Genomic DNA, 26852 nt, shown 5'->3' on the forward strand with positions numbered 1-26852 from the left:
CGGGAGAACGGACATTTCCGCAATTGGAATAGCAGCTGACTTGATAACGTCACCACGTCTGCTGGTCTTGCTAATACATTTGAATACAGTTCTTGACTGTTAAGCATTTTACTATTATCAGGCTTTTGTCAGGCTTTTGTCAGGCTATCAGGCTTTTTATTAATTGTTGTTATAAAGTTATAACCCTGACTCCATTTCAATAAATATAAAACAAATAACCCCACCGGTGAACACTTGGTGTTAGGATGTAAAACTAAATGTACATCCTGCTCTACACAGATAAACAGTTAGTGACAGGTGATGACTGTCAGATAAAATGGTATGAATTGGCAAATCTTTCCTGAAATTGTCGTATTCTGAAATTCATATCAAGAAGGATGTGATCAAAGAACAAAAGAAGCAGGCCTGCAATATTGCAATATTCTCAACGGCATGGGTTAGTTCTGAATTCAAACCTCATTATGTGACTCACTGTTTCCACACAGATTGTACAACAGACGTGTTATACCAGACTGGAGATAAATGCCAAGTTGCCAACTATTAGTATCTTTCCCATGATGCATCTCTGGGGCTGATGTCACGAGCGGACCTCATCCAGTTCAGCAATCAAGCAAGTCACAATGACTAAGGAACCAGGAAGAAAGTCGTTTTTGTCAGCCTTGTCACAACCATAACAGTTTTGTCATAAGTCATAACTCCATCTAGTGGTCACAATATACCAAAGAGGGAATTTGTGTTATTACAGTGAGAGATACATATAGTTACATAACTTGTATAACTTCCACGGTCAGATCCTGCACAGCGCAGCACCAAATGGCACTCAAGCTGTCCTCGAGCTCAAGTGTTTCCTTGCACATTTGATTCAGGCAATATATACATAACTTTACAATTTTATGAATCCAAATGTGGGTCTTTAGGGGAGCGTGCGACACAGACCCTCTGTCGCCTTAACACCGGCGTTATGAGCACAAACACTGGGCAGTGTGTCCTTACCTTCAGGCCGCCCTCAGCGAACAGACCTTCCGGTACTTTGCAGGCTATTAGGGCGTTTGGTAGGTCGGTGAACTTCACGTCTACCGTCGCCTCTTCTGCGCTGCCGTTCTCCGCCTGCTGCATACTGACTCTTTATCCGGGCAGTAGTCTGGAAACACGCGAACGGAGCACCGTTACTACTACAACAACGAGCACACGTAACGTTAAGTAGCGTACGCGTGCTTGCAACTCAATACAAATATCTAATTAGTTATACATAATACACAGGCTGGGATGACGCCCACCATTGATGGCTTCATGTTATTAGCTGTGTCGTTCACTATTGAGAAGCTAACACAATGTCGTGTTTACGCCACGCATACCGAAAAAGCAGTATCCGTTATTTCATGTCACCCTCTCCGGTGGTGTCCTCCGAACAGCCGTCAGACGGAGATGAGAGCTTATTAACGTTAGCTTGAAGCTGCTCCGTTAGCAACTAATGCTAATCAGGAATCTGAAATGATGCTCCTGAAGTAGCGTTAGCGTAACACGCGTTACTTCGTGAATATCACGTAGTAACACGTGAAGCGCTTTACACAGCTGGCGTTGTTTTTCACGGCACAGTGCTCTCTAATATGAGCAGAAACCACAGCTCTCGGATAGATACGTTAGCATGGCGCAGAGGATAAAGGAGATGACGGAGACCGTGCAGCTGCTTCTGCTGCTGCTGCTGCTGCTGCGGCTTCTTCTTCGTTGGGTCTTATAGCAGCATCCGGCCTCCGTGTTGCTTTAGCGCCGACTTTCGGTGTTAGCTAACGCGTACAGCCGGGTGCGAATGAGTATATAATACTCGCATTATTAGTATTATTCACCGGTAGCAAAGATTTCAAAACTATCAATATATGTCTGAGGATTGGACATAGACACACACATCAGTATTGTAAAGCCCAGTAAACAGGTACGGAATGTAAACGTTTATCCAACGTATTAAAAAAAAACCAACATTATATTTTGTCTCCCAAACTTAAAATGCTCACATATACAAACTAAAATATTCACAATTGTTTCTTTAAATACACCTACGGTCTTTGGATGTTTTTATAATAACCTCCCGGGTGGACATAAAAAAGAGCATGAAAATTAAATATCATTAGTAAAGGGGTAATGTCATGAGAGTATTGTATTTGCAATTGACATACACAACTACGGATAGTGTGTTGTATTCAACTCCTCCTCATTTCTATAACATATCTTCCATTTAAAATGTTCTAAAAGCTGGATATTACAGTAGCAGCCTGTGAAAAGAATAATAATCAGAAATACATCACAAATTATTAACTTGAATCATTCATAACATAAGCTTTTATGTACAGGAATGATTCCATACTTATAAATTCTACTTTTAAATTAGAAAAGCGCAAACGTTTTAAACAGATTATACAAAGCTTCATATCAACTCATCAAAACATGTTATCTGGGGAAAGCAGCACTTATACTGTGAACAATTGGCATAAATAAATTAATGAATATACAAATATATAATATATGCTAGTCATAGAAATAGTGCTCTTCCACATGTGCTAAAATATAATGATAAGAAAAATGACGTTACTCTGGGTAAAGTGAATACATTGCAGAATGTCTATATATGTGTGTGCGTGTGTGTGTTTGTGTGTAAGAGTAATGAACTTTCATTGAAGTAGTGCTGGTCCCTGGGTGGCAGAGGAGTTTAAGCGCCAGGTCATGTGGGGATCAGCCGCCATTTAATCCTCTGGAGAGAGAGCGGGAGAAAGAGAGAGAGATGGTATTTATTGATGTCTAACTGGGGTGAAGGTACACTACTAATTCGAGCACCACAGCCACAAGTACAGAGGAAAAAGAGTGAACCTGTGCGTCTGACGATTTACATTGTCTTTGGATCGGTGTAGGTAAAATATCAATGTCTGGATTTTCTGCCTTCTGCCTGGAATTCTGGAACTTGTGGGAAATCCACCGGTCTTTAACAATCTTCGGAGCTGAATAAACATTCGGGAACTATAACTATCAAACTTGGACATCAAGATTGTCACTTTGAACATTTGTGACAATCTATTCTCATCCCTAGCATTTTGGCTTCGAACAACAGAATAACAGTGAAGTCTTTTCAAACTATTTTTCTGGAATACTGGGTTTATTTTATGATCTTTGGAATAACCCTCTGATTCACTGTGGGACCTAATCGGGAACTGGATCCCTTTTACAATCTTGACTGATTCTGGAATACTGGGCACAAACCTTCAAATTGACATCTTGTAGAACTGTAAACTGATCTGACTTCTGAAGTAAGTTTCCCATTATCTCCTCAAACCCTCCCAATGGCTCAGTCAGGATCCTGCCCTAACCCAGACTTCTCATACGGCACCATTGTCTACGGCCCACTAGATATATGTTCAGACCTGAATACCCAGAGAGGAACAGAGCATGAGGATGGAGACGAGGATGATGATGAGGTGGAAATAGCCGAGGAAGTAGGGGAGGAGGTTCTGATCATGACCGAATCAGAAGTGGGGCAATCTGAAGGAGATAGCAGAGAACCGAGTGAAAGGGGGGAAGTGAGGATTACCCAAGGGCCGCTGTTAATAAATGAAGTGATACAAGAGGAGGAGGAAGAAGGTGCAAAACTGGAGGAAAATGGGAAGGCGGGAGTGGAAGTGGAGGATGAAGAGCAAAACATTATAGAAGAAGAGACAAGAGAAACCGAAGCTGAGGGAAAGGGAGAACTAAAGTCAAAAAGCACAAAGACAATGCTTGAACACCCCTGTCACTTTTCTGAATTAATTAAGGTTGAGGAACTTCAAGAGCAGTTATTAAGCAGCAACAAGGAAGAGGAAGGAGACAAAGAAAATGAAGAAAACAAACACGAAGCAAGTTTGGAAACACATGTAAGGGAAGATAAGACCCCTGACAGAGAAAACTGGTTAGAAGACCAAAAGATGGAGTCCACGTCTTACAATGCAGAGCAAGTTCAACACTCAGGTTGTCTTGGAGAAGAACCAGGAGACGGTCCGCAGTGTTCAGATAACTTGGACAATGCGGATGTTGTTACTTCATCCACCAATGGGGATGTAACAGAAAGCTTTGAGTACTCAGCAATATATTTGACCCCTGTTATCACAGAGATAAAAGAGCAAGTGAACTATCAGGAGGATCTATGCCAAACCTCAACTGTTAAAAACAGTAGCATATCCTTTGATATCAATCCTGTAATTGAACTGGTGGCCAATCAGACTAACCAATTAATTAGTGAGGAGAATGGTGACAGGGAAAACACTGCTGAGAAGGGCTACGCTGAATCCAGCAAAACAGAATTTGACAACATGAATAATCTGATCGATAGGCAGCATGAGGATTGTAAGGAAGCAAAGGTTGATGATAAGGCAACATACAAGTTTGTGGAAAATAAAATGACCTCTCCTGATGATGTTGTAGAGATAGTGGGTGAAGTAAATCAGGTAGAGACACTAAATTTTGACCTTGAAGAACAGGAACGGAAAGAAGGAGAGATTATGGAAACAAGGATAGTAGGTATCAACAAAAAGGAGCAAGACGAGAAAGAAGTGCAATATGTTGGGATTAATATTCTAAAAGTGATGGATGGGAGTGGACAAAGTAAAGAAAAGGATGGGACGAAGGGTGCTAAAGATATTAGAGAGTCAATGGGGGAAGAAGAACTCAGAGGAAGAATTGATCTAAAAAATCTAAAAATGCAGGAAGATAAAGTTGAAAACCAGGCTGATCGGGATCCCCCAGAACAGGTACCGCAGAGTGCGGAGGAGGTACCATTAGGCATGCAACAAGATGTGGAACTGGAAGTCTTTGAAAAGGAGGAAGGGGGTGAAGATCTACCTGATATCCCTGGAGGAGAGGTTACATCAGACCAGAATGAGTCCACAACAGAGCAAGAATATCCTTTAGAGCTCCTCAAAGAAGAAAAAACAGATTGGGAAGAAAAGCTACGAGATGCAGCCCTTGTAGAAGACGAGAAGGGAGCAGAAGCAGAAGAACAAGCAATGGAGGGAGATTTAGAAATGGTGGAAGAGCCTGTGACTGTTTTAGATGATGAGATTGAAGAGATGGAGGACAGTCCATCGACGAAAGTTAAAGAACAAAAGCCTGCCTCTATAACACCTCATTCTGAACACACCGTAGTAGAGACAATGGATCCAGATCATCAAGAATCACAAGAAGAGCAGCTTGAACTTGCTCCAGAGAAAGATGAGAAAATTACAGGTGGAAAAGAAGAGCAAGATAAGAGTGACGAACAGAGACAGGAAACGGTAAAGAATGACGACAAGCAGAGAGATGGAGAGATAAAGAAGGAAGAAAAGCAGAGAGATGAAGAGGAAAATCAAGAGAAGAGCGAGAAACAGAGAGATGAGGAGGGAGGGGTTGAGAAAGAAGATAACAAACAAAGTGACGAAGAACAACAGATAGAGAAGGACAACAAGCTAAAAGATGAAAAAGAAGATATAGAAAGGGATGAAAAAAACAGGGAGGAAGAAGAAGATATGGAAAAGGAGAAGAGGTCAAACAGTGGCAATATAGAAGTAGAGTTAGATATAAATGGAAGAGTTAAAGGACTGAAACAAGCAATGGAGAACGGGATCTTGTGTCAGGAGCCGGAGCCTGTCAGGGTGGAAGAATGGGGGATGGCTAGAGTGTTGCCTTCCAGAAAAAAGGATAGCGACTGGAGCAAAAGAGTGCAACCAGAGGAAGAGAGAGCCCCAGAAGTGAAACTCTGGAGGAATGAACTGAAGTCTGTGAAAAAAGATGTCCTGGAATCTGAGAGGGGAAAAGTAGAGGGAGAGAAAAGTCCTCCAAGGAAGGAGGAATGGATAAAGGAGCTGAAGTCAGTGATCAAACACGATACTCGGCCCAAGAAGAGGGACGAAAAGGCAAAGGAAAAGAGAGTGGTGCTGTTGGAGGATGGCCACTCATACATCCCCCAGCGGGAGGAGATCAACGAGAAGATAGAGGAGGTGAAACTGATGTCCCACAGGAGGATGGAGAGGCCTTTGGCACCTGTGCGTGGGAACAGGAACACACCTCTGGACCAGGACTACGAGATCTCCCTGTATGTCAAGGTAATAAACCACGTGAGCCAACATATACTGTATTCCTGAGTCAAAATAGGGGTTCTTGTTCAATGTCAATGACTTAATAGTCCTACCACCCTGTACCAACATAATGAAGCTGAAGGCTATGTGTATTGACTGAAAACACAAATAACACAGGGGAAGTAAACACGAAATACAACTCTGCATTTAGGATGGTAAGGCAACGTTCAATGGGAATGTGGACAGAAAAAAGTCCCAGTTAGTCGCACATATCAGCAGTAAACGTGCCTGTTTGGGAGCATCTGACACAAATGTCATCCAAGCTGAACTAAGGCAGGCAGCCCTGTGGCATGCAGGAAAGACAAAGCTAGCGAAGTCACTGTAACAGAGCAAAGCAACTCAATGCAAGGCACTGAGGCATTGGTGCAAAAAAGTTTGAAAACTTAAAATCTGTCTTTATTGTATTTTACAGTAAGTGTCACTCACTGAGTTTAGCATGAATGTCGAGCTATATCCTTTCACATTAGCCCTTACCATCCTTTCAGCAGTCATTCTGTACATACCAAACAATTATCTTAATCAGTTTAAACCAAGCCTCCACCAACTTTAGCTTGCAGACTCAACGTGCCACTGAAAAGGTGCACTACCACACATACTCTAGATGTGATGATAATATTTGATCATTGCTATTTGATACTAATGTTTGGCTGCTGTATCTCCGGGTCTTGTCAGAAACTGTAGATATTTACTATTTCAGAGCTATTTATCTTCTTTACTCTTCTAACTCAGTCAGGATGTCCTAATCCCTCTGACATGGTAGCCTACATTGCTCTATGCATGCAATCCTTAAAGGCGTGGACGTAATAATAGGAACACGCATTCAAATACAAGCCAAAGCCATGGCCTTGCTATAGGTGTGACCTTTGTGAAGATTCTATTGTTATTTTATTCAGATAACTATTTTACCCTCTACATGTGTGTCCTTCACCTTGAATGAACATGAGGGTATTTATCAGGTGAAGACCTGCACACGTGTACACATGCAGAGACGTCTGGCTCTCTGGTCCAGCAGCGCATTCCTAATTGAAGTGAAAATAAAAGAGGCCAGCTGAGAGGTTTAATACCATGAAGAAATGCATTAATCTCTTCAGACGTACACACAAAACAAGCTTGTTCTCTGTGGGAGCTCACATTTAAACAAAGGAGACTCTGTTGGCAGCACAAGCTGAGGTAGGAAAATAATGGAAAGGCTCAAGCGTCTTTCTGCACCTGAAGGACTTAATTTAGACTGGCTTTAGCCCGCAGTCTGAGACAACGGGTTGGCCAGTTAATTCAGTTCTGTGCAGGATTTCATTCCGTAGTCTTTTCTCCATTGCAAAACACAACAACCAATAAGAGGTTGACTTGTCACAATGCACCTTAAAGCAGTTGGTTGGCATGACACTCTCTCTTGGTGCTTTTAGGCCACTAATGAGTGACCAACAGAGCTGTACTGCTGATGCCTGTTGCACGCAGGGTTAATCTCTGCATTCTCACCCTGTAAGCTGATTAGCCTGCTGTTTGGTGCAGGGAGCTCTGGGCACAGCGGTGCTGGAAAGAACACGTACTCCTTCTAGAGGTAAATACTGCGTGCACAATGTTTAACCGGGTTGACTCAAGATTTGCCGTTTTTTTAAACACAGGGCATTTATTATAATTAGATCTTTGAGGCTGTGGTCCACTGCTGAACTGATAAGCCGAGCTGTCCCGTCTAAACACACTCCTGCTCAGCCCCATGTGAAACCAAAACTCGACTGACAGACAAGGCCCATTCTCCCGACAACCTCTACAATGATCACGTATGACCACAGGTTCCAGAGTAGAACAAGTCTTGTGAGAACAGGATTTTGATGTTGATCAGACAGAGGGATGAAGCCCTATAGCAAAACAGAGATCTGAGAGAGTTGAACAGTACGATGTAACTCAATGGCTAAAAGGACACGATTACTTCCTTCACAGAACGGAAGTAAAGAAATAGGCCGGAAAACAGAGAAACAGCATTTACTGCTACGGCACATGTATTTACAATGAACTCTTTGATGTGTCATGTAAAGCCTCCATGTTGGATGTGTTCAATGTGAAAAACAAAATAGGCTTCTCAGCTGCTGTAGGTGGCTGTGAGACTCTGTGTTTGTTTGAGATTCCACTCCCACCCACTCCTCTGGAAAGTGAAGGAACATTTGCATTGTTCTGTGCCTCCCAACTTCCCGCAAACACTGGCCTTGTGTCATATTAGGACCTTATGTAAACTAAGGCAGAGTGTCAAATGACAAGTCTAAAGCTCAGTGAAGGGGAGTGTTTACAACAGGGACTGTCACAAGCACGGTAACAACATAAGCGCTTGAAAGTATTTGGTTCAGAAACGTTGGTGGTCTTCAGAAGCGTACAAAGCCAACATTGTTCCTGCCGACAGGGTAAAGGAAACCTCTGCACCACTACTACAACCCTAAGCATGATCTCCACCTATGGCCAGCTTCTTGCTCCTACAAGGCTTTTTTGTATTCATTTTGTAACTTTGGGACCATGTTTTCCACCACAATTGTATCAATACCCACACATATCTTCACTTGCGCCTGAGATCGACAATAGTTCTCACAAAGAGGGGTTGTGTTTGGAGGAAACACTGGCATTCCGGAGAAAGCAGAAAGGAAATAACCCACGCTGTGAGGAGCAGGCAGATGGACACGTCTGGTCTGTGGTTGTTATCATGTTATCAGAGCAGTGTGAGCTTTCACACCACCTTTCAGTCAGCCACCATGTCCTGGTGTGACATGGCGGTTAAGAAATTGGGCTTCCCTACCATTGAGCTATTTGTAAAGGTAAGTGATGTTGTAGTTATCTTTACAAAGTCCCTGTCAGCACCTTTTTTACAGATAATTATTACGGTCTACAATAATGGTAACTTGGTTATTGAGTCCTTGGATTTGACAGCCCAGCTCATAACAATGTTTGATGTCACGTTGATGTAATACACTTTCAGCATTTCTTTCAGAGTAGCTTCTGTCTTTGTTTAACTATCAACAGACCGCTATAACCTGGTCATGTCATAGGTCAGGTTTCAAATGTGGCCGCTGCCTCTCTTTGTATTATGTGATCTGCAGCATTCTTTCATTTCTGCACTGTGTGCATGTGTGTGTGTGTGGTTGTGTTTGTTTGTAGGCGGGAAGTGACGGGGAGAGCATTGGCAACTGTCCATTCTCTCAAAGACTCTTTATGATCCTGTGGCTTAAAGGTGTCATCTTCAACGTCACCACGGTCGACCTCAAACGGTAACAGACTCCACACACACACGCACATCATTCAATATCAGGGGCATTGGCCGTAGTTTTCCCTCTAGTATGCATTTGCAAAGCTAAATCTTCAATTCCCTGTTGAAGGGAAGATGGTTGAAATGAGCAATGGATTTGTGTGAATATATAAAACATCAATAGAAATTGTTCCCCTAAATATTCCCAAGTATCTTAGATTTCAATTTTTTGCCATTTTGCCAGTCAATAATAATAATTGCTTTTGCTTATGGTATCATTAGATTTTCCCATAATTCCATTATTATGACTGTCACAGGCATCCTTATTGATGCATTGAACCAAACAAAGGAAAGATGACAAAGACAAAAAATCAAACTTAATTGTGATGAAAAAGAGGAGTAAACATAGTTTGTTGTCGAGGTAATGTGTAGTGAAGCATTCATTACCACGTGCACTAGCCAACATTATAGTGGACTCTGCAAACTTTGGGCGAATGAGGCGAATTAGTCACAGGATTCATTGAAATAGTTCAATGTTGGTGTAATATACGCCCAACCCTGTCCTGCGAAAGCCAATCAGCGATGAGATGGTCCGCTCTTCATCACCACCGTCCTGCTACCAAAGTAGGAATAGATTTCATTGAACTGCCACTCACCGAAGACAGATTTAGGTGATTCACAGCTGAGATTGAACCCCTGCAGTTGTTGTCCAACTGAGAGTTATTGGCACTGATCCGAGCCAACAGGTCATGAAATTGGCGAAGTTTGCACTGGAAGCGGCAGTCATCCAGACGCAGTTGGAGAAGTTGGAGAAGTTGGTGATATTCACTGAGCTGTGTGCGGCGACGGATGATGTCATGAACCCAAACCTGACAGCGTTTGTTGTTCCAAAATTTGTGTAATTTTCACGTTGGTAACAAGAATATAGGCTGTTTAAACAGCAAATTCGGACAATGATAGAAGTATGTGTGCACAGGACCTTTCTTCTGTTGTACAATAAATATTTTACTGTACAGAGATTTCTCCAATGTAAAAGGACACTGGCAAAATGAGATTTTTGTACAGTAAAAATATTTAATTTTTTGTACAATAGCATTCAGAAAGGTCCTTACCACATGTATGTTAGTTTTTGACTGGAAATATTGAGAAAAGTATTTTTATTGAAGTTCAAATATTGAGAAATGGTCCTTTTGAACTTTGAACAAGATTATCAAAATTTGTACACTAAAAGTATTTATTTTTTGTACAAGAGTAGTCAGAATGGTCCTGAACAAACAAACTTCAGTCATTGTCCAGAATCTTTGATTAAATAGCTTTTATTGCCGTTACTTGTTTAATACCGTAAATGTCAGCATACGTGCACTAAAATTCAAGCATCTGCTGAGTTGACTACGCATATCTGAGTGTCTGCTGTGTTGTCGCAGTAAAATTTTGCGAAGAAAGGGGACACAAATTAATTACATATAGTGTAGAGTAAATAGAGAACTCGCGCAAGTAAAGCTTTGCGGAAATTTGCGTTGCTTTTGGTCTGAACCTACTATAATAACTTATACACTACAATCTTCATCCTTATTACAGACTTTCTCAGTGTCTTCACCACATGTTGTATGTTTTGTGTTGCTAGGAAGCCGGCTGACCTGCAGGACCTCGCCCCTGGAACAAATCCTCCTTTTGTGACCTTCAATGGCGAAGTCAAAGTCGACGTAAACAAGATTGAGGAGTTCCTGGAGGAGAAACTGACCCCACCTCGGTAAAGAACACATATTTACACACATTGACTTACACACATTATACAAGCATATTCAATGGACTTATTTATCATATCTTTAATATCAGCTACCCCAGACTGGCTGCCAAACATCCTGAAGCCAATACAGCGGGAATTGACGTGTTCGCCAAATTCTCAGCATACATCAAAAATCCAAGAAAAGACACCAACGATGGTAAGAGAAAGAACGTATGAGGGCCGGCTTTAAGCAATTTCACCAACCAATCTCTAGGGTGTAACAAACAAGTGGAAGAAGACCAAATAAATCACTGTGCCACTTTCCAATGCCCCAATGGAGGGCTAAGTCTTGATGTTGATGGATCCTGGTCCTGGTCATTAATCATTACATTGTTTACATTTATCACTTTAGTCAAGCAATACAGTTTGAAAATGAGACACGTCTACGGATAAGAAGGTGGTGGAGACCAAAAAAAAGAACAGACTGTGATGTTGCTCTGTGTCTGTTGGATGCCGATGTAGACTGTATGTAAACAAGATCACTATATAAACTTTATAATGTTATGAATATTGAGTTTTCAGCCTGTTAGGCTATTACCAATTGACCAAAAGCATGCAGCCCTGCTGTAATGTGCTTGAGATCTCTACCTCTGAAGGTCAGGCGACGGTTCCATCAGTCACTTAGGGAGCTATAATATAATCTAATCTGTGGGTCTATTACTCACTCTCCATTTCTATCTGTAGCCTTAGAGAAGACCTTGCTGAAGTCTCTCCGGCGTCTTGATGACTTCCTGAGAACTCTCCTGCCGGAGGAGATTGATGCTGATGCCTCAGGGGACCTGCCTGAGTCTTCCAGGAGCTTTCTGGACGGGTCGGAGCTCACCCTGGCTGACTGCAACTTGCTGCCCAAACTACACATCCTGAAGGTTCACTGATTTTCATACTGTAGGGAAAGGCTGCTCTGAAATGTTAAAGTTTGGTCTGAGCAAATCTGAGCGAAAATGCATTCTGGGAATATTAGGATTGCTTAGATCACTCCAACAATGTTCCTAACACCTGTCAACTCATTCCTGGTTACATTTTTTCTTTTGCAGGTGGTAGCCAAGAAGTACAGAGGTTTTGAAATCCCAGCCGAGATGACAGGGCTGTTGAGGTATTTAAACTGCGCCTATCAGAGGGAAGAGTTCACCAGCACCTGCCCCGCTGAGAGGGAGATCCACTTTGCCTATTTGGATGTTGCGAAACAAATCAAATAGGAGCAAGAGTTGGAAATGACTGAAACAAGGGGTAAACCATGGAAAAGTATATCATGTGTGTCTGTAGGTAGTACGACAAGTAGACAAGAAGCATGACAAGAGAGGTGAGGGTCAAGAAGAAGTAGGGAATGGAGATTACTCGTGTAATTAGAGCTCCAGGTTGTAGACTAGGCAATGACATAATAATATCTATTAACTCGCAACTTCTAACTGAAATATCGCTCCATCAGTTAGAAGTGGAGTCCTGATTACCTGTGTTACCTGGAGTGTGTACTTGTCTTCTGTGTGTGTGTGTGTGTGTGTGTGCTCTCACAGGTTGGGTTGCACAGTCATCTACTAAATCCGTACCGTCCTTATTTTGACCAAAATAATCATTTAACAACCAGTAAAGAGAGAGCTTGTGTAATGATTATCAGTTTCACCTTTCAGAAGATGGCCGGTCCACTTTCATTACAAAAACAAAATAAATAGCACAATAAACAAAGTTTAGCTCATTTAACAGGGTTTGGTTTACCTCTTGTTTTATATTTTGAATCAGAACCTTCAATATATACATGTTGAAATCAAAGAACATTACGTATACTGACACAAAAATAATTAATTGTTTATGTGGGGTATATGTTAATTAGTGAGCTTTAGATATGCAGCTAAAGTTAAGCTTTAAATTAAATGTGAAGGCATTTCTTCACATCTGTTGCCTAGCAAGAAAGAAAATAACAATATCTGCCCTCCTAATACCCCCCTCGTAAACTCCTAATTCATTCTGAGCTTTGGAGTTAAAGATATTATGAAGTCTAGTAACCATGACATCCAATATTTACCTGTGTGTGGGTTTTGACAATCATGATGTGAATGCAGAGGATCTTTCAAAGCCACTAAAGTTTTCCATCCAGTGTTTTGCTGGTTCATAGCCGAGGCAGAAAAATGATTAACCTGACAAATATCTTAGGCTAAGCATGTGTGGGCTTGGATCATGTGTTGGACAGAACAACCTGTACTATCGAGAGACAAGCCAACCGATAAATACAAAATCTGTACAAAAACATAATCACTGTGAGACTGAAAATACAATCACTACAATGCACCATGACAAGAACACTTGTGTTAGCAGGGCCGGGTCTAGACAGGCATGTATGAGGGGGCAGCCACAAATCTTGAGGGGGCATTGTGCTTAGTTTATGTGCTTAGTAGATTTAGTTTGAGGGGGCACAACATTTATTTGAGGGGGCCAGGCCCCCTCTTGCCCCTGCCTAGACCCGGCCCTGTGTGTTAGTATCACCAGACTAAAGCACCAGCTATAGAGCCACCACGTTGAGGACATTACGTCCACATCAAAGCACGGCAGGACCAGATAGAGCTGCACCAGAACCAGTCCTCATATGACCTCATGACGTTGTGTCTCACTTCGGCCTACAAATACAATGATACCCTACTAGTTGGTTTACTATCGCATCATCTGACTGTCGAAGATGGATTTGAGGTCAAATCAAGGCACACAGGTCAATTGGAGGAGCTTTGTCTACTTGTACATTGTGCAAACAGTTCAATTGTACAGACTGTGTACTCTATGCCAATGCAATGACACCATGTCCTCAGGTTGTGATCATCGATGATATCCGGCCTTTGGTATTTAATGATAATAACTGAGTGTGGGCAGGCCTGGGAGCTGATTGGTTTGACTGGCGAGGATGACTTTGTTATGTACTTGTTCTGAGAATGCAGCTATAATCCAGTAGTCACATACCCAGAGTGTCCCTGCTCCTGTAGCATAAACATTTATGTCCCCTGAGAATCACTATTATCGGTTGAATACAGTGCCTCCTGTCATGGTCATTAGCCGTTTCTAAAAATGAAAATGATGTTGTGTTGGTCTAGTTTGTTTAGTTTTAATCGATTTGGTTAACGGCTTTTGGGGACACAGTTCTAGATCCCTGGAATACAGCTATATTTCTGGCCTGGTAAATCATTAGTTTGATTGATGGGAAGAAGTGGTTTGGTGTGTTTTTTTTTCAACCAAACTACAACCTTGATAGACATCTTTGTGGGAGTTGTCGCACCAAACACAGCCTGCTGTGCTCTGGCCTTACATCCTCCCTGGGGAGAATCTTTAATAAAACTGATTTATATCACTAATATTTCTTGTTGTCTTTTATTACATTACATTACATGTCATTTAGCGGATGTTTTTATTCAAAGCAACTTACAATAAGTGCATTTCAACCATAAGGATACAAACTCAAAAGAAAAGAAACAACAAAGTGCAATTTCAATAAATAAGCCGATTCACAACTTCCAATAGATAAGTACCATTATAAGTACATTTTAAGTGCTACAATTTGTGAGCTTTTTTAGTCACGGTAAAGTCTGAAGAGGTGTGTCTTTAGTTTGCGGCGGAAGATGTAGAGGCTCTCTGCGGTCCTGATGTCATCGGAGAACTCATTCCACCATTTGGGAGCCAGGACAGCAAAGAGTCGCGATCTCGTCGAGTGCTTTTGGTGTGCGGGTTGGGATGCGGGTTGGGATGTAGGGTTTCACCGTGTCCTGGATGTAGACTGGTCCCGATCCATTCACAGCATGGTACGTCAGTACCAATGTTTTGAACTAGAGGCGGGCAGCCACTGGTAACCAATGAAGTGAACGGAGAAGCGGTGTGGTGTGGGAGTATTTCGGAAGGTTGAAGACCAGTCGAGCTGCTGCATTCTGGATGAGCTGCAGTGGTCGTATGGCGGTACCTGGGAGACCTGCCAGCAGAGAGTTACAGTAGTCAAGGCGGGAGATGACAAGCGCCTGAATCAGTACCTGTGCCGCCTTCTGAGTGAGAAGGGGTCGTATTTTTGCTCTTATCATGTCATTTGAATACTGGTGTCAGGGTGGTAATGTAGAGTTACCTGATCTTTCTTTTCCATTCCATAACAACCTAATGCAATATGAAAAGCCTTGGAAGCATGTACACGCTGCACTGACTCAGCATTATCCTTGACTTCTCTATTTTTTTCAGGCACGCCTAAAGACTTTGATGATGCTTCATCGTGAAGCTTGAAACGATCGTTTAAAGGGCACCGATGTGGCGGCTGTGAAAATTTCAATCCTTTGCCATAAACAAATGAATTGATGCAACTCAACTCCACATGATCAGATCTATTCCAAATGTCACATATTCGATGAAACTTGCAGCCTGAAGATATTTAGCAAATATATGTAATCACAGTCATAGTGCCACCTACTGGTCAAATGAAGTTAATGTCTACACTTTGGCTAGTTTTTCTCGATTGTTTACACACATTTTGGTTCTGTGAAACTTAAACTTAAACTGATGTGAGGATGCTCCTCTGAATCAGTGTCAGATGATGCAGTGTCTGTGTCACTATTTTGCAGGCTTGTCAGCACTGCAGCACAGGGGTCCACAACCTGCAGTTCCCAGATGTCATCCGTCAACACTGATAATTGAGCAACAAAAAGACACAGTTACTGTGCTGCATAATCTTCACATCAGAGCTTTAAACACACAGGTGTACAATATACAATATTCTCCTCATGACAGTTCATGATATAGGTATATATATATCATGTGTATGTGTATATATATATACGTATATATGTATGTATAAGCTGGTATAAGGCCTCATGTAGATCATCACCTTCTTATCAAAAACAAACTTCGTAAATATTCGTAAATAGGATGGCGGAGCCGCCTCCACGCGGCTCTCAAGGTGGCGTCGGTGAGCCAGCAGGCTTGTAGCTAACGATGCTAACAGAGCAACAGTGTACCTGAAGGGTGGGGGATACACTTCAGTCAGAGCGGATTCAAATCTGAATTTAGAGTGTTCTTTGCCAGGTATATTTACACAGATATGAGGTACATCAGACATATCTGATCAGCTAGCTGCGTCAAGTGGCACACTAACACCTCCTCGGTCAGGAACGGTGTGTGTGGCTGAGAGAAAAAGATGCTAACACACCCAGCAATTGTATTTGTGAGCATGCGGCTAATAAAATTTAACCCCCACCGAGCTACTGGCCTGAATGTAGCCGCTGGATATCATTTCTGACAGTGTGGAAAAAGTCAAGTCAAATTTCTCTAGACTTGGTTAGGATATGATGCAACTTCATTTATATTTTCATAGTCTGGCTGCATTGTTCCAGTCTAGAAGGCCTTTACAATTGGGCGGTGCAAATCTCAGACAAAAGTCAAATCGTTTGAAGGTGTGCGCTATTGCATCTCTAATGAGCCCTCAAACCACCATGGTGAACTCTTTGCTCCCATCCCTTCCAAACTCACGCACGTTGTGCCCTCCTCTCCGCCCCAGGATCTGCTACAGCTCCCACGCCGCTTACTCCCAGAGCAAACTGGCCCTGGTCCTCTTCACATACCACCTGCAGGAGCAGCTGACGGCCGGCGGTTTCCCGGTGACCGTGAACGCTGTGGACCCCGGCATGGTGGACACGGCGCTGTACGACAACCTGTGGAGCCTGGCGCAGGCCATGAAGAAGCCTGTGGCCAAAACACTGTTCAGGGTAGGTCTCTGTGAGGGTCTGGGGCTCTCTGAAAGGGAATGTTTACTTCTCCCATCCAAGTCCATGGACTGCGGGGTGCCGTAACGTTTTTTTTCCGTCTATCCGCACTGCAACAGCTCAGAAAAATCCACTTTTTGGGGTGAAAGTATAGGTTGTCGCCCCTTGGCCTAATTCACCAATTCACAGGCTGTGTTTCACTGCAATGATTTCCTGGTTGATGCCATGCTTGCATCAAGCATTATGGGCCAATCCCAATTTCCCTCCTAAACCCTAAACCCTTAGGGACTTAACTGACATCACCTGGTTAGTGATTGAGCGTGAGAGCATGTGAGGGCTTTAAATTGGGACAGCACTTTGCTGCCACAAGTCACGTAACCACGACAATGTCCAAAATTTACAATTTGAGGGTTTTTATTACAATTTCATTGATTTATCTAAATATTTTTAGTAAGTAAGTGTTTCTGCATCTCTCGTCTACAGCCCCTTCACCTTTACAATAGACTGCATGGACTACCACATTTCTACCACACAGATCCCAGCAGTGTGAATCCAGCCCTAACCTTGTAGTTATTTCTGAACTAAGCACAGTTAACATTGACCTTGGTAGGGCTAGTGTTCACTTTCTTCATAACTATTCAGTTTATCGTATCAACCTATGTCACAAGTCGGAAAAAGAACTGGGCTTGGTGGATCTGACTTAACACGCAAACTAGCATCAAAAGTTTGTTTTTGATAAGAAGGTGATGATCTACATGAGGCCTTATATCAGCTTATACATACATATATACGTATATATATACACATACACATGATATATATATACCTATATCATGAACTGTCATGAGGAGAATATTGTATATTGTACACCTGTGTGTTTAAAGCTCTGATGTGAAGATTATGCAGCACAGTAACTGTGTCTTTTTGTTGCTCTATTATCAGTGTTGACAGATGACATCTGGGAACTGCAGGTTGTGGACCCCTGTGCTGCAGTGCTGACAAGCCTGCAAAATAGTGACACAGACACTGCATCATCTGACACTGATTCAGAGGAGCATCCTCACATCAGTTTAAGTTTAAGTTTCACAGACTTAAAACAACACTACAACCTCATCAATGTGGGAAACTTGAATTTGTGACACGGCAACAGTCAAAGTCAAAGGACTGGTACACCTATAGGGCTGGTTGAATCACAAGCACTAAATTACACAAATTGATCACAACTGACAAGATCAGCAAAACATACCTAAACGATATAATGCAGTATAAAAGAACAGAATTAAATGTCCCGTCTGTGCTTTGGGGTAAGAACATGGAGGAAACAGCAAGACAAGCCTACACTGCATAAATGTCCCAAAGCCATCCAGATTTCAGCATCAGCTCATGTGGCTTAGTAGTGAAACTTTCTGATCATCACCAGATGGGATAGCAAGATGTACCTGCTGTGGCAAAGGAGTGGTAGAGATCAAGTGTCCCTACAAATACAGCGAAAGCCTTCAAGGATGTAAAAAAGATGAGCAGTTTTATCTGGACATGTCATTCACATTGAAGCATTCACACACATACTACTATCAATGTCAACTTCATATGTTGGTGTGTGATGTTAAATATTGTGACTTTGTGCTGTGGTCCAAGGAAAAGTTAATTGTGCAACGTATCCAAAGGAATGCAGAGTTTTTGAAGGAAGCACAAAACGTCTTCATCTCGAGTGTGTTGCCTGAACTACTGACAAGAAGACATGACCCTGTCTTGGTATCACAGAGAGCCTGCAAATGCTGTGAAAGGACCACATTCACTACACCTGTGCACACATGAAAAGGAAGCCAGCAACATGGTTATGTAGGGAATGTCTGAAAGATGATGTTTGAATGATTAAATTTAGGACTGGGAAATGTTCTGTATTGTGTTATGAATCTGGTCCATATTACCCAGACCTACATGTATTGTTTTCCTTAATTTTTTCCCCTACATTCATTCTTTTCCATCATTCTTTCCTACATTTATTCTTATTTTCCACCCAGACCTACATTTATCCTTTTCCTTACATGTTGTTTTTGTTATCGATTGCTATCTATTAATGCACTTCTGTTTAAAGTTTTATTTTGTAATGCTATAGTACTTTAATAGTAACTATGTTGCTTGCATACATTGCAATTAAACTACTAATAACAAATTAAATTGAAAAGCAGTGTGAATTGTATATAATCTTGGGGGAAGTACATTAAACACACCAGTGGGAGCCAATGTTGGGAGGTTTATTATAGTGCATTATGTTTCATGTACAGTAAATAAGTTTTACAAATGTAAATCAAGTTAAAACTAATACATGGTAATGTTACTCATTTGGAAACAACACTCTTACAGAGGTTTGTGAGGGCACCACATACAGTCACAACATCGTCTAGCATGTTAACCTGCGACACTGGAAAAAGTTTGCAAAATCGTAAAGTTTTCCCACTGACCAATAACTCGTTCCACATGGATTCTCACATGAGAAAGTGGTCTAGATGTGTCAACTTCATGTGCAGAAAGGTGCTTTTTTCCTTTTGTGAAATGAGGTATACGAAGGGTTGCACCACAAGCTGCAAGCTCGTCTCTGATGAGAAATCCCTTGTCGGCGAAAACCTCATCCCTAGGCTCCAAAAGTTCTAAGAAACCGGACTCTTTTGTGATCTGCTTGTCTGAAACCCCTCCACCCCACCCAGGAGATGAATGAAATTGCACCAGCTGGAGTGATGGCGATTAAATATTTAATTGTGTTGATGTGTTTATAATTTGACCATGTCTGGGCCCTAGCAGTCAGATTACTGGGTCTAGCTATGAAAATAATTTCTGTGCAGTCTATTATGCACCGGCAGTTTTTAAAGTTCCGTTCGAATGTTTTTGGCATATTTTCAAGTATTGCGCCCTTACTTGGCCATTTAATGAGTGGCTTAAGGATCAAGGCCATACCAGGGACCCAGCTCCACAAAATATTTCAAAGTCAAAGTAGCTTTATTTGTCAATTCCTGCATGTCAGGCATACAGGTAATCGAGAAAACGTTTCCCACACTCTCACGGTGAAACATATAAAGTGCACAGGCACAACAACAGATAACAGATAAGACAAGACATTTTTTATACAAATAGATATAAATAGATATAGCAGCAAGTGGTGTGATAAAAGTGCAAGTGCAACAGTTTTGATGGCAGAGTCCCGAGTGATTAAAGGGGATGTGGGGGGATTTCAGCCCCGTGTCAGACTGCCGGATATGGCTGGGGGGAGTGAGGGGAGAGAATTTAGCTGTCTGACAGCTTGGTGTATGAAGCTGCCACTGAGTCTGGTGGTACGGCAGCGGAGGCTCCTATACCTTCTTCCAGAGGGTAGGAGGCTGAACAGACTGTGTGCGGGGTGGGTGGTGTCACTCGCAATCGAGGTAGCTTTCCGGATGAGGCGGGTGGTGTATGTGTCTTTCAGGGAAGGGAGTGGGGCGCCAATGATCCTACCAGCTGTGTTCACTATGCATTGCAGTGCTTTCATGCTGTGTTCAGTACAGCTACTGCCCCACACAGTGATGCAGCTGGTCAGGATGCTTTCAATGGTGCCCCAGTAGAAAGTGTTCAGAATTGGTGTGGGAGCTTTCACTCGCTTGAGTTTGCGGAGGAAGTAGAGGCGCCGCTGGGCTTTCTTTGCCAGTGATGCAGAGTTGGTGGCCCACGTGAGGTCCTCACTGATGTGCACCCCCAGGAATTTGGTGCCGCTCACTCGCTCCACAGCAGCACCATCGATGGTCAGTGGTGGGTGTACATTGTGGCTTTTCCTGAAGTCAACCACAATCTCCTTTGTTTTTCTGACATTCAGCAGGAGGTTGTTGTCTCTGCACCACGTGGTCAAAAGGTTTTGAAATTTGAAATCGTGGTTTTTGATACTTTAAATCTATATGTCAAGTCAGTATTACATAGACCCAATCAATATAACCAACAGGTGGTCTTCTAGTGTAAGTTTTTGGATAATTCTTTCAAAGCTGCCTGTTACTTTTGTATCTATCCACTCAAAGAGCACGGAGGTCAGTCCAGTGAGAAAAAACAATTGTCCAATGTTGCACAACAGTTGTGTAGAAAAATGTAGATTTCTGCAGCTCCTCTTTCAACTTTACATTTTCTGCTTGTAGTAGCTCAAACTTCTGAGACAGGTGTACGTAGTCCTTCTGAAGCTGACTGTGTCTCCGGTTCAGGTCATCATACTCCCTCTTTAGAACTGGGATGTCCTCTTCAGCTTTAATAAAGAAAAGTGAAAAATTTAGCATGTGCTGTAACCAATGCAGACAGTTTTACAATTGGGGGTTCTCACACAATTTAGCAATAATTTTTCAAAACTTTTCCATAATAAAGAAGATGCTTCTGTATGTCTGCATTTAACTCATCCAGGGACCTGTGCCCTCATATACAGATATGCAATTAGAGCAGTATGCCTTGCAGGAGCGCACACACAGACAATCAATCAGTTAAGATGAAATATATTCATACCTGGACAATGATCTATGCTGCATTCTTGTGTGGGAGTTTTAGAAGGAACACATAGATTTGCTGCGGTTGTAGGTCTGTCATCTCGCCTCCTTTTCCTATGGTACATACAATAAAAACAGCAGACATGTACAGTTATGCAAGAGAGAAAAACAAACTAAATAGAACAGAGGAGTAAATTAAATACTCTTACCTCTCCAACTTTCGGGGTTCTGGCTCGGTTTTGTGTACACAACACAGACGGCACAAAATCCGGACTACTAGAGTCCAATGACGCCTCACCTGCGAATAAAAAACACACACACAAACACACACACGTTTGTTTACTAGCCAAATCTACCGCCCGTTTATCAAACTTTTTCTGCATTTGAATATTATTCTAAATCGTACAATCACTAATGTAAACGAGGATTACTAGAGTCCAATAATGCTTCATCTGCACACACACACACACACACACACACACACACACACACAGTTTGTTTACATTCAAATCCAACACCTGCTTATGAAACTAGCTGCATGTGGTCATCAAACTTCAGCTACGTTCATAAATTACAGACAATGTTGGCTACAGACAATCAATAATGTAAACCATGCTTTCCATTAAACTCGAGAGAACACGGATAAACTTACCTGATATAAAGTGGGCGCTGCAGACGCGAGCATTTTTTATTATGTCCTTGCTCCAATCACGAAACAGCCGTGATCCTGTCGGAATCCTATAAAACTTAAGCCCCTTGGTGGAATAGCGATTACTGCAACCGTAAACGCAACAACCAGACATGTTGATGCTTTGATGCTTGTCATAAATGTTCGGAGTGAGTTCTATACTCTTTGCTAACGCGTTAGAGCTAGTGTGGCGAACATTACTTCCGTTGCCAAAATGCGCGCGCAACTATTTGATGACGTGAGCTGTTACCTTGACAGCAAAACGGAACCTGATGATGTCATCAGCGGCCGTGATCACTTAGATGATGCCTTTGTAGTCACGTCATTCAGCATAACTGAACGTCAGCAACTGATCTCCTTATAGCCATTAACTCGGTTGAGTTTCAGAGAGACACGCACACAAAAGGTACACTCCATAGTACAGGTGAGTTACTTACTCTGGACTTTAATTATTTTACTATAAGGGCGATCTACTCAAAACTACTTAACTCACAGTAGATTCAACAGCTGGAATAACATTCAGGACCGAATAGAAACACCTAGAATCGATCATAATGTTCATCCAGGGCCGCAATTGCATGGGGCAACTACGCCCAACACCTCCACAAGAAAGACCCAAAGTCGGTACTCAAAGACCCAGTCAGTACAGAAGGCTGAACAACAAAACAGACTCTGTGAGAACAGTTCTTCTGGAGACACGAAAGGACAAACATGGACACCAGGATCTTGTGGACAAAACACAGATTGTATGGGAAGAAGTCCGGATCATACACGATGAGAAGAACATTGAGAGAAAACTTTTCATTAAGGAAATGGTGGAAACTCGACGCCTCAGCCAACAGCAGAAAGAGAGACTTCACAGAGGGTGCAAGAAATACGCTGTTGGGAATGAGACAGAGGAAATGTTGAAAAAAGTGAAGGTGTCCACCCAGGGCCAAAATGACATGGAGAAACTACGTCCAACGCCTCCACAAGAAGGTCTGAGGACGAATACACAAAGAGCCAGTTGCTTCAGAAGGCCGATCAACCCAACAGAGTCTGCGGGAACAGTTCATCTGGAGAGGGTCGATAACAGAAAAAAAGTCACCCAGGAAACCAAAAAGATGGGGAAACCATGTTCAACTCTCTGTCAAAGCAAAGCAAAAGATCAATACCAGGAACATCTGGTGAAAAAAACGAGTATATTTGAAGATATTCAGACTCAAAATGAAAAGAGCAACATTTTGAGAAAAGAGATGTGTAAAGATTTAATGGTAAATCATCAACTAAAAATAAAAGAAAAACAACAGCAAAGAGAGAAAGAGAGACTGCAGAAAGAGAAAGAAAGGGAAATTAGCCGTCGTGAGATTGAAATGGACAAAAGGATGCGCAAACGGCAGGAGGCTCAGAAAGCTGAGCTGAAGAAGGTTGAACTCAAAAATCGCCTGGACGACATCGCTGAAAAGAAATTTTTCAGAGAGCACCGTGCCAGGGATATTAGTACAAGGATGGAAAAATCTCAATATACTCAGAAAGAGGCTGAAAGGTTGGTCCAAGATGAAATTAAATTGAGGGAACAATGGAAAAGAGATGAATTGCTTAAAGCGCAAACATTTGGTTACTCTGCGGCAGCCTCGAGACCTCATCAGCTGCTGGCACTGAAAAGGAGAGACCTGTTGGAGGATCCCAGCAAGGTTAGGTTTGGATCAAATCTCCAAAGCCTCCCTCCAATTTCTGCAAAGCAGAAGATCTCCACACGCAAAGGAGTGTTCCTCTGCTAAATAGTCCTAGGCTTGGCTAAATCTTATAGGGTTTTCTCCGTGTGCTACGGTTCACCCACGAAGTTTAAATTAATCAGATTAATTTAAAATCTGCTTTTAAATTAATCAGATTAATTTAAAATCTGCTTTTAAATTATATTAATTTAAAAGCAAAAAAAAAATCATCATTTGGCAGTTTACACTTTGGCTGACTGTACAATTTGATTGCAAAGTGTTGTATCTACATTATAGTTTTACGTTTGCAAGATGAACGTGACCACATGTGTTAATCAACAACTTCACTTTGAATCTTATAGGGTTTTCTCCGTGTGCTACGGTTCGCCCACGAATTAATTAATCAGATTAATTTAAAATCTGATTTTTAAAAAAAGTTTACACTTTGGCCACTAAAACGGGCCCTTGGGCTAGAAGCCCAGGGTGTCTCCATATGACCAAGGCCCTCAGGCAGCGCCGAGTGACTTTGATCAGGCGGTGCTGGTTCCCCCTTGGGGAGAATCCCTTGGTCTTGCGCCACCACTGCAACGGTCTGAAGTGTAAAAGGCCGCGGAGGATCACATTGGATGCCGCTGCCAGGAGACCTAACAGTCTCTGAAACTGTTTCACAGTGAGTGGCTGGCCTAGCCTGCTGAACAGCAGAGAATATCGAAAATACCCGAGCGGGAGACAGGTGTGCCCGCATCGTGGTCGAATCCCAAATTACACCCAGGAAGGTGGTCTTACGTGCTGGGGACAGCACGCTTTTCCTGGTATTGAGTCTCAGCCCCAGACGGTTGATATGGGCGAGCACAACATCACGGTGTTAGGGCCCCCAGGCGCTCGAAGGAGCTAAATCAACAAGTAGTCCAAGTAGTTCAAAATACGGATGCCCTGGAGACGCAATGGCGGCAGAGCTGCATCCACGCATTTAGTGAACGTACGGGGCGAGAGGGCTAGGCCAAAAGGAAGGACCTTATATTGGTACGATTTATCCCCAAAAGCGAACCTCAGGAACTTCCTGTGTCGAGGGAGGATGGGAATATGAAAGTGAGCGTCCTGGAGATCCACCGTGACAAACCAGTACTCGGACCTGATTTGTGCCGCGATCTGTTTGAGAGTGAGCATTAAGCTCAACTTCGCAACAGCGCGGTTCAAACGGCGGAGATACAGAATCGGACGCAAACACCCATCCTTCTTTGGAACAATGAAGTACTGGCTATAATAGCCTGACTCTCTGTCTGAGGGGAGAACTCGTTCTACGGCTCCCTTCCGCAGCAGGGTCTGTACTTCTTGTTCCAAAACCAGAGCCTGCTGGGGGTCTACCACCGTGGGTAGTACGCCCCGAAATTGAGGCGTAGCCGACATCGATTGTGTGTAGGACCCATTGAGATACGTTGGGGAGGGCTCGCCACTCACCCAAAAAGTTTCTCAGGGGCTCCGGCCCCTCGTCTCTGGAAGTCCCGGGTCTACAGACACCGCGCCCTGTAACAGTGTACTGGCAGGGAAGCGCTGATGTAGTAGAGCCGGAACCCTCCTTAGAGGGGGTGAGCAGCCCTCGGGCTCACGCTCGCTGGACCCGGTCGTGCCCCGAAGCAGCGGCGGGAACAACGGACCGACTCCCGGAGAGTGCGCACCCTACCACCCCCGGTAGGGGTCACTCTCCGGGCCCTAAGCCTTACGGTGTCAGGGCCTATTGGACGAAGTCCTCTCCGCGGCGGCGGTCCTCAGACCAGTCCAGCCCCGAGAGAACCTCGTCCCAGCGTGCTGCGGCCCGGCTATGACGGGGGGGTGCGCGCAGCGCGATGCTCTCCTGCTGCACCAGGTGGTGAGAGCTCGTCGACGGCCGGGGGCGCCCTCGAGCGGCCCTGCGGACGTGGCGCCGTTGGGGAACGAAAGAATCGAGCGCCTCCGCCTGCCACCTCTCGACGCGGAGTTTATCCGCGACATCCCCAATGGCACCTCCGAAGAGGGTAGTGGGGGAGAGAGGGGCATCCAGGAAGAAGGACTTTTCCTTTCCCTGTAGTGCGGAGTGGCTCAGCCAAAGGTGCCGCTCCGTAGCCACCATGGCTGCCATGGAGCGGTCGACGAACTTCGCCGTCTCTTTGGTGGCTCGTAACGCGAGGTCAGCCGTGTGCCTCAGCTCACTTTCTGCCTCCAGCGTTAGCTCTGTCCCCCGGCCACGTCGGCCAGCAGCTCTGCCTGATACGCTTGGATAAGCGCCATCGTGTGCAGGCTGCACGCCGCTTGCCCCGCCGCAGAGTAAGCCCTGCCCACCAGAACCAAGGTAGTCCTCGAAGGCTTGGCGGGCAATACCGGTGTCCTCAACGACACGGCCGCGGGGGAAACATGGCTCGCCAGGGCCCCCTCCGCGGCCGGCATCCTTCTGTAGCCATGTCGCCTAGCCTCAGCTAAAGACGAGTACAATGCCGTACGCGGGTTGTACACACGAGCAGACACTGGCCTACTCCAGGACGCCGACACCTCCGTGTGGACGTCCGGGAAGAACGGCAGGCTCCGGCGTGAAGGCACTCCGCGGGAAGGTAAAAGCACGGCACGCTAGGGCGAGGTTCTCTTGCCGGTCTGGTCGGAGGACCGCCGCCGCGGAGAGAACTTATAGGCCCTGACACCGCAAGGGTCAGGGCCCGGAGAGTGACCCCCACCGGAGGTGGTAAGGTGCCACCCCACTCTCCGGAAGTCGGTCCGTTCTTCCCGCCGCTGCTTCGGGGCACGACCGGGTCCAGCGAGCGTGAGCCCGAGGGCCGCTCGCTCCCTCTAAGGAGGGTGCCGGCTCTACTACATCAGCGCTTCCCTGCCAGTACACTGTTACAGGGCGCGGTGTCTGTAGACCCGGGACTTGGGGGCCGGAACCTCTGAGAAACTTTTTGGGTGAGTGGAGAGCCCTCCCCAACGTATCTCAATGGGTCCTGCATACAATCGATGTCGGCTACGCCATCCAGTTTAGGTGGCGGCCGCCTCAATTTTGGGGCGTACTACCCACAGTGGTAGACCCCCAGCAGGCTCTGGTGTTGGAACAAGAAGTACAGACCCTGCTGCGGAAGGGAGCCGTAGAGCGCGTCCTCCCCCCAGACAGAG

General features: G+C 43.9%; 3 protein-coding genes across 4 annotated transcripts in view; 2 read left to right on the top strand and 1 right to left on the bottom strand.

The window, feature by feature from the left end:
• Window positions 1-1743, bottom strand: part of LOC119209576 (calcipressin-1-like) — a 13182-nt gene extending 11439 nt beyond the window's left edge. The window contains exons 1-2 of the mRNA XM_037458989.2: window positions 1356-1743; window positions 994-1141 (exon numbers count right to left, since the gene is read on the bottom strand). Coding sequence (XP_037314886.1) covers window positions 994-1116 — 123 coding nt within the window. The 5' untranslated portion in view covers window positions 1117-1141; window positions 1356-1743. The remainder of the gene's footprint in view (window positions 1-993; window positions 1142-1355) is intronic.
• Window positions 1744-2792: 1049 nt separating this feature from the next.
• On the top strand, window positions 2793-14469 carry LOC119217005 (chloride intracellular channel protein 5). 2 transcript variants are annotated; one of them, XM_037470287.2, is made up of 6 exons: window positions 2793-6095; window positions 9267-9376; window positions 10979-11104; window positions 11191-11297; window positions 11825-12006; window positions 12175-14469. In XM_037470287.2, the coding sequence occupies exons 1-6, from the start codon at window positions 3327-3329 to the stop codon at window positions 12334-12336; spliced, it is 3456 nt and encodes a 1151-aa protein (XP_037326184.2). In that variant the 5' UTR covers window positions 2793-3326; the 3' UTR covers window positions 12337-14469. The 2 variants fall into 2 exon arrangements, with proteins under 2 accessions (XP_037326184.2, XP_037326191.2); XM_037470294.2 differs by lacking the exon at window positions 2793-6095 and adding an exon at window positions 7430-8926.
• Window positions 14470-16492: 2023 nt separating this feature from the next.
• dhrsx (dehydrogenase/reductase (SDR family) X-linked) lies at window positions 16493-18865 on the top strand. Its single transcript, XM_062560889.1, has 2 exons — window positions 16493-16851; window positions 17791-18865. The coding sequence occupies exons 1-2, from the start codon at window positions 16561-16563 to the stop codon at window positions 17794-17796; spliced, it is 297 nt and encodes a 98-aa protein (XP_062416873.1). The 5' UTR covers window positions 16493-16560; the 3' UTR covers window positions 17797-18865.
• The last annotated feature ends 7987 nt before the right edge of the window (window positions 18866-26852 follow it).

This window comes from Pungitius pungitius, chromosome 3 (assembly GCF_949316345.1).
Source record: "Pungitius pungitius chromosome 3, fPunPun2.1, whole genome shotgun sequence".
Taxonomy (NCBI): domain Eukaryota; kingdom Metazoa; phylum Chordata; class Actinopteri; order Perciformes; family Gasterosteidae; genus Pungitius; species Pungitius pungitius.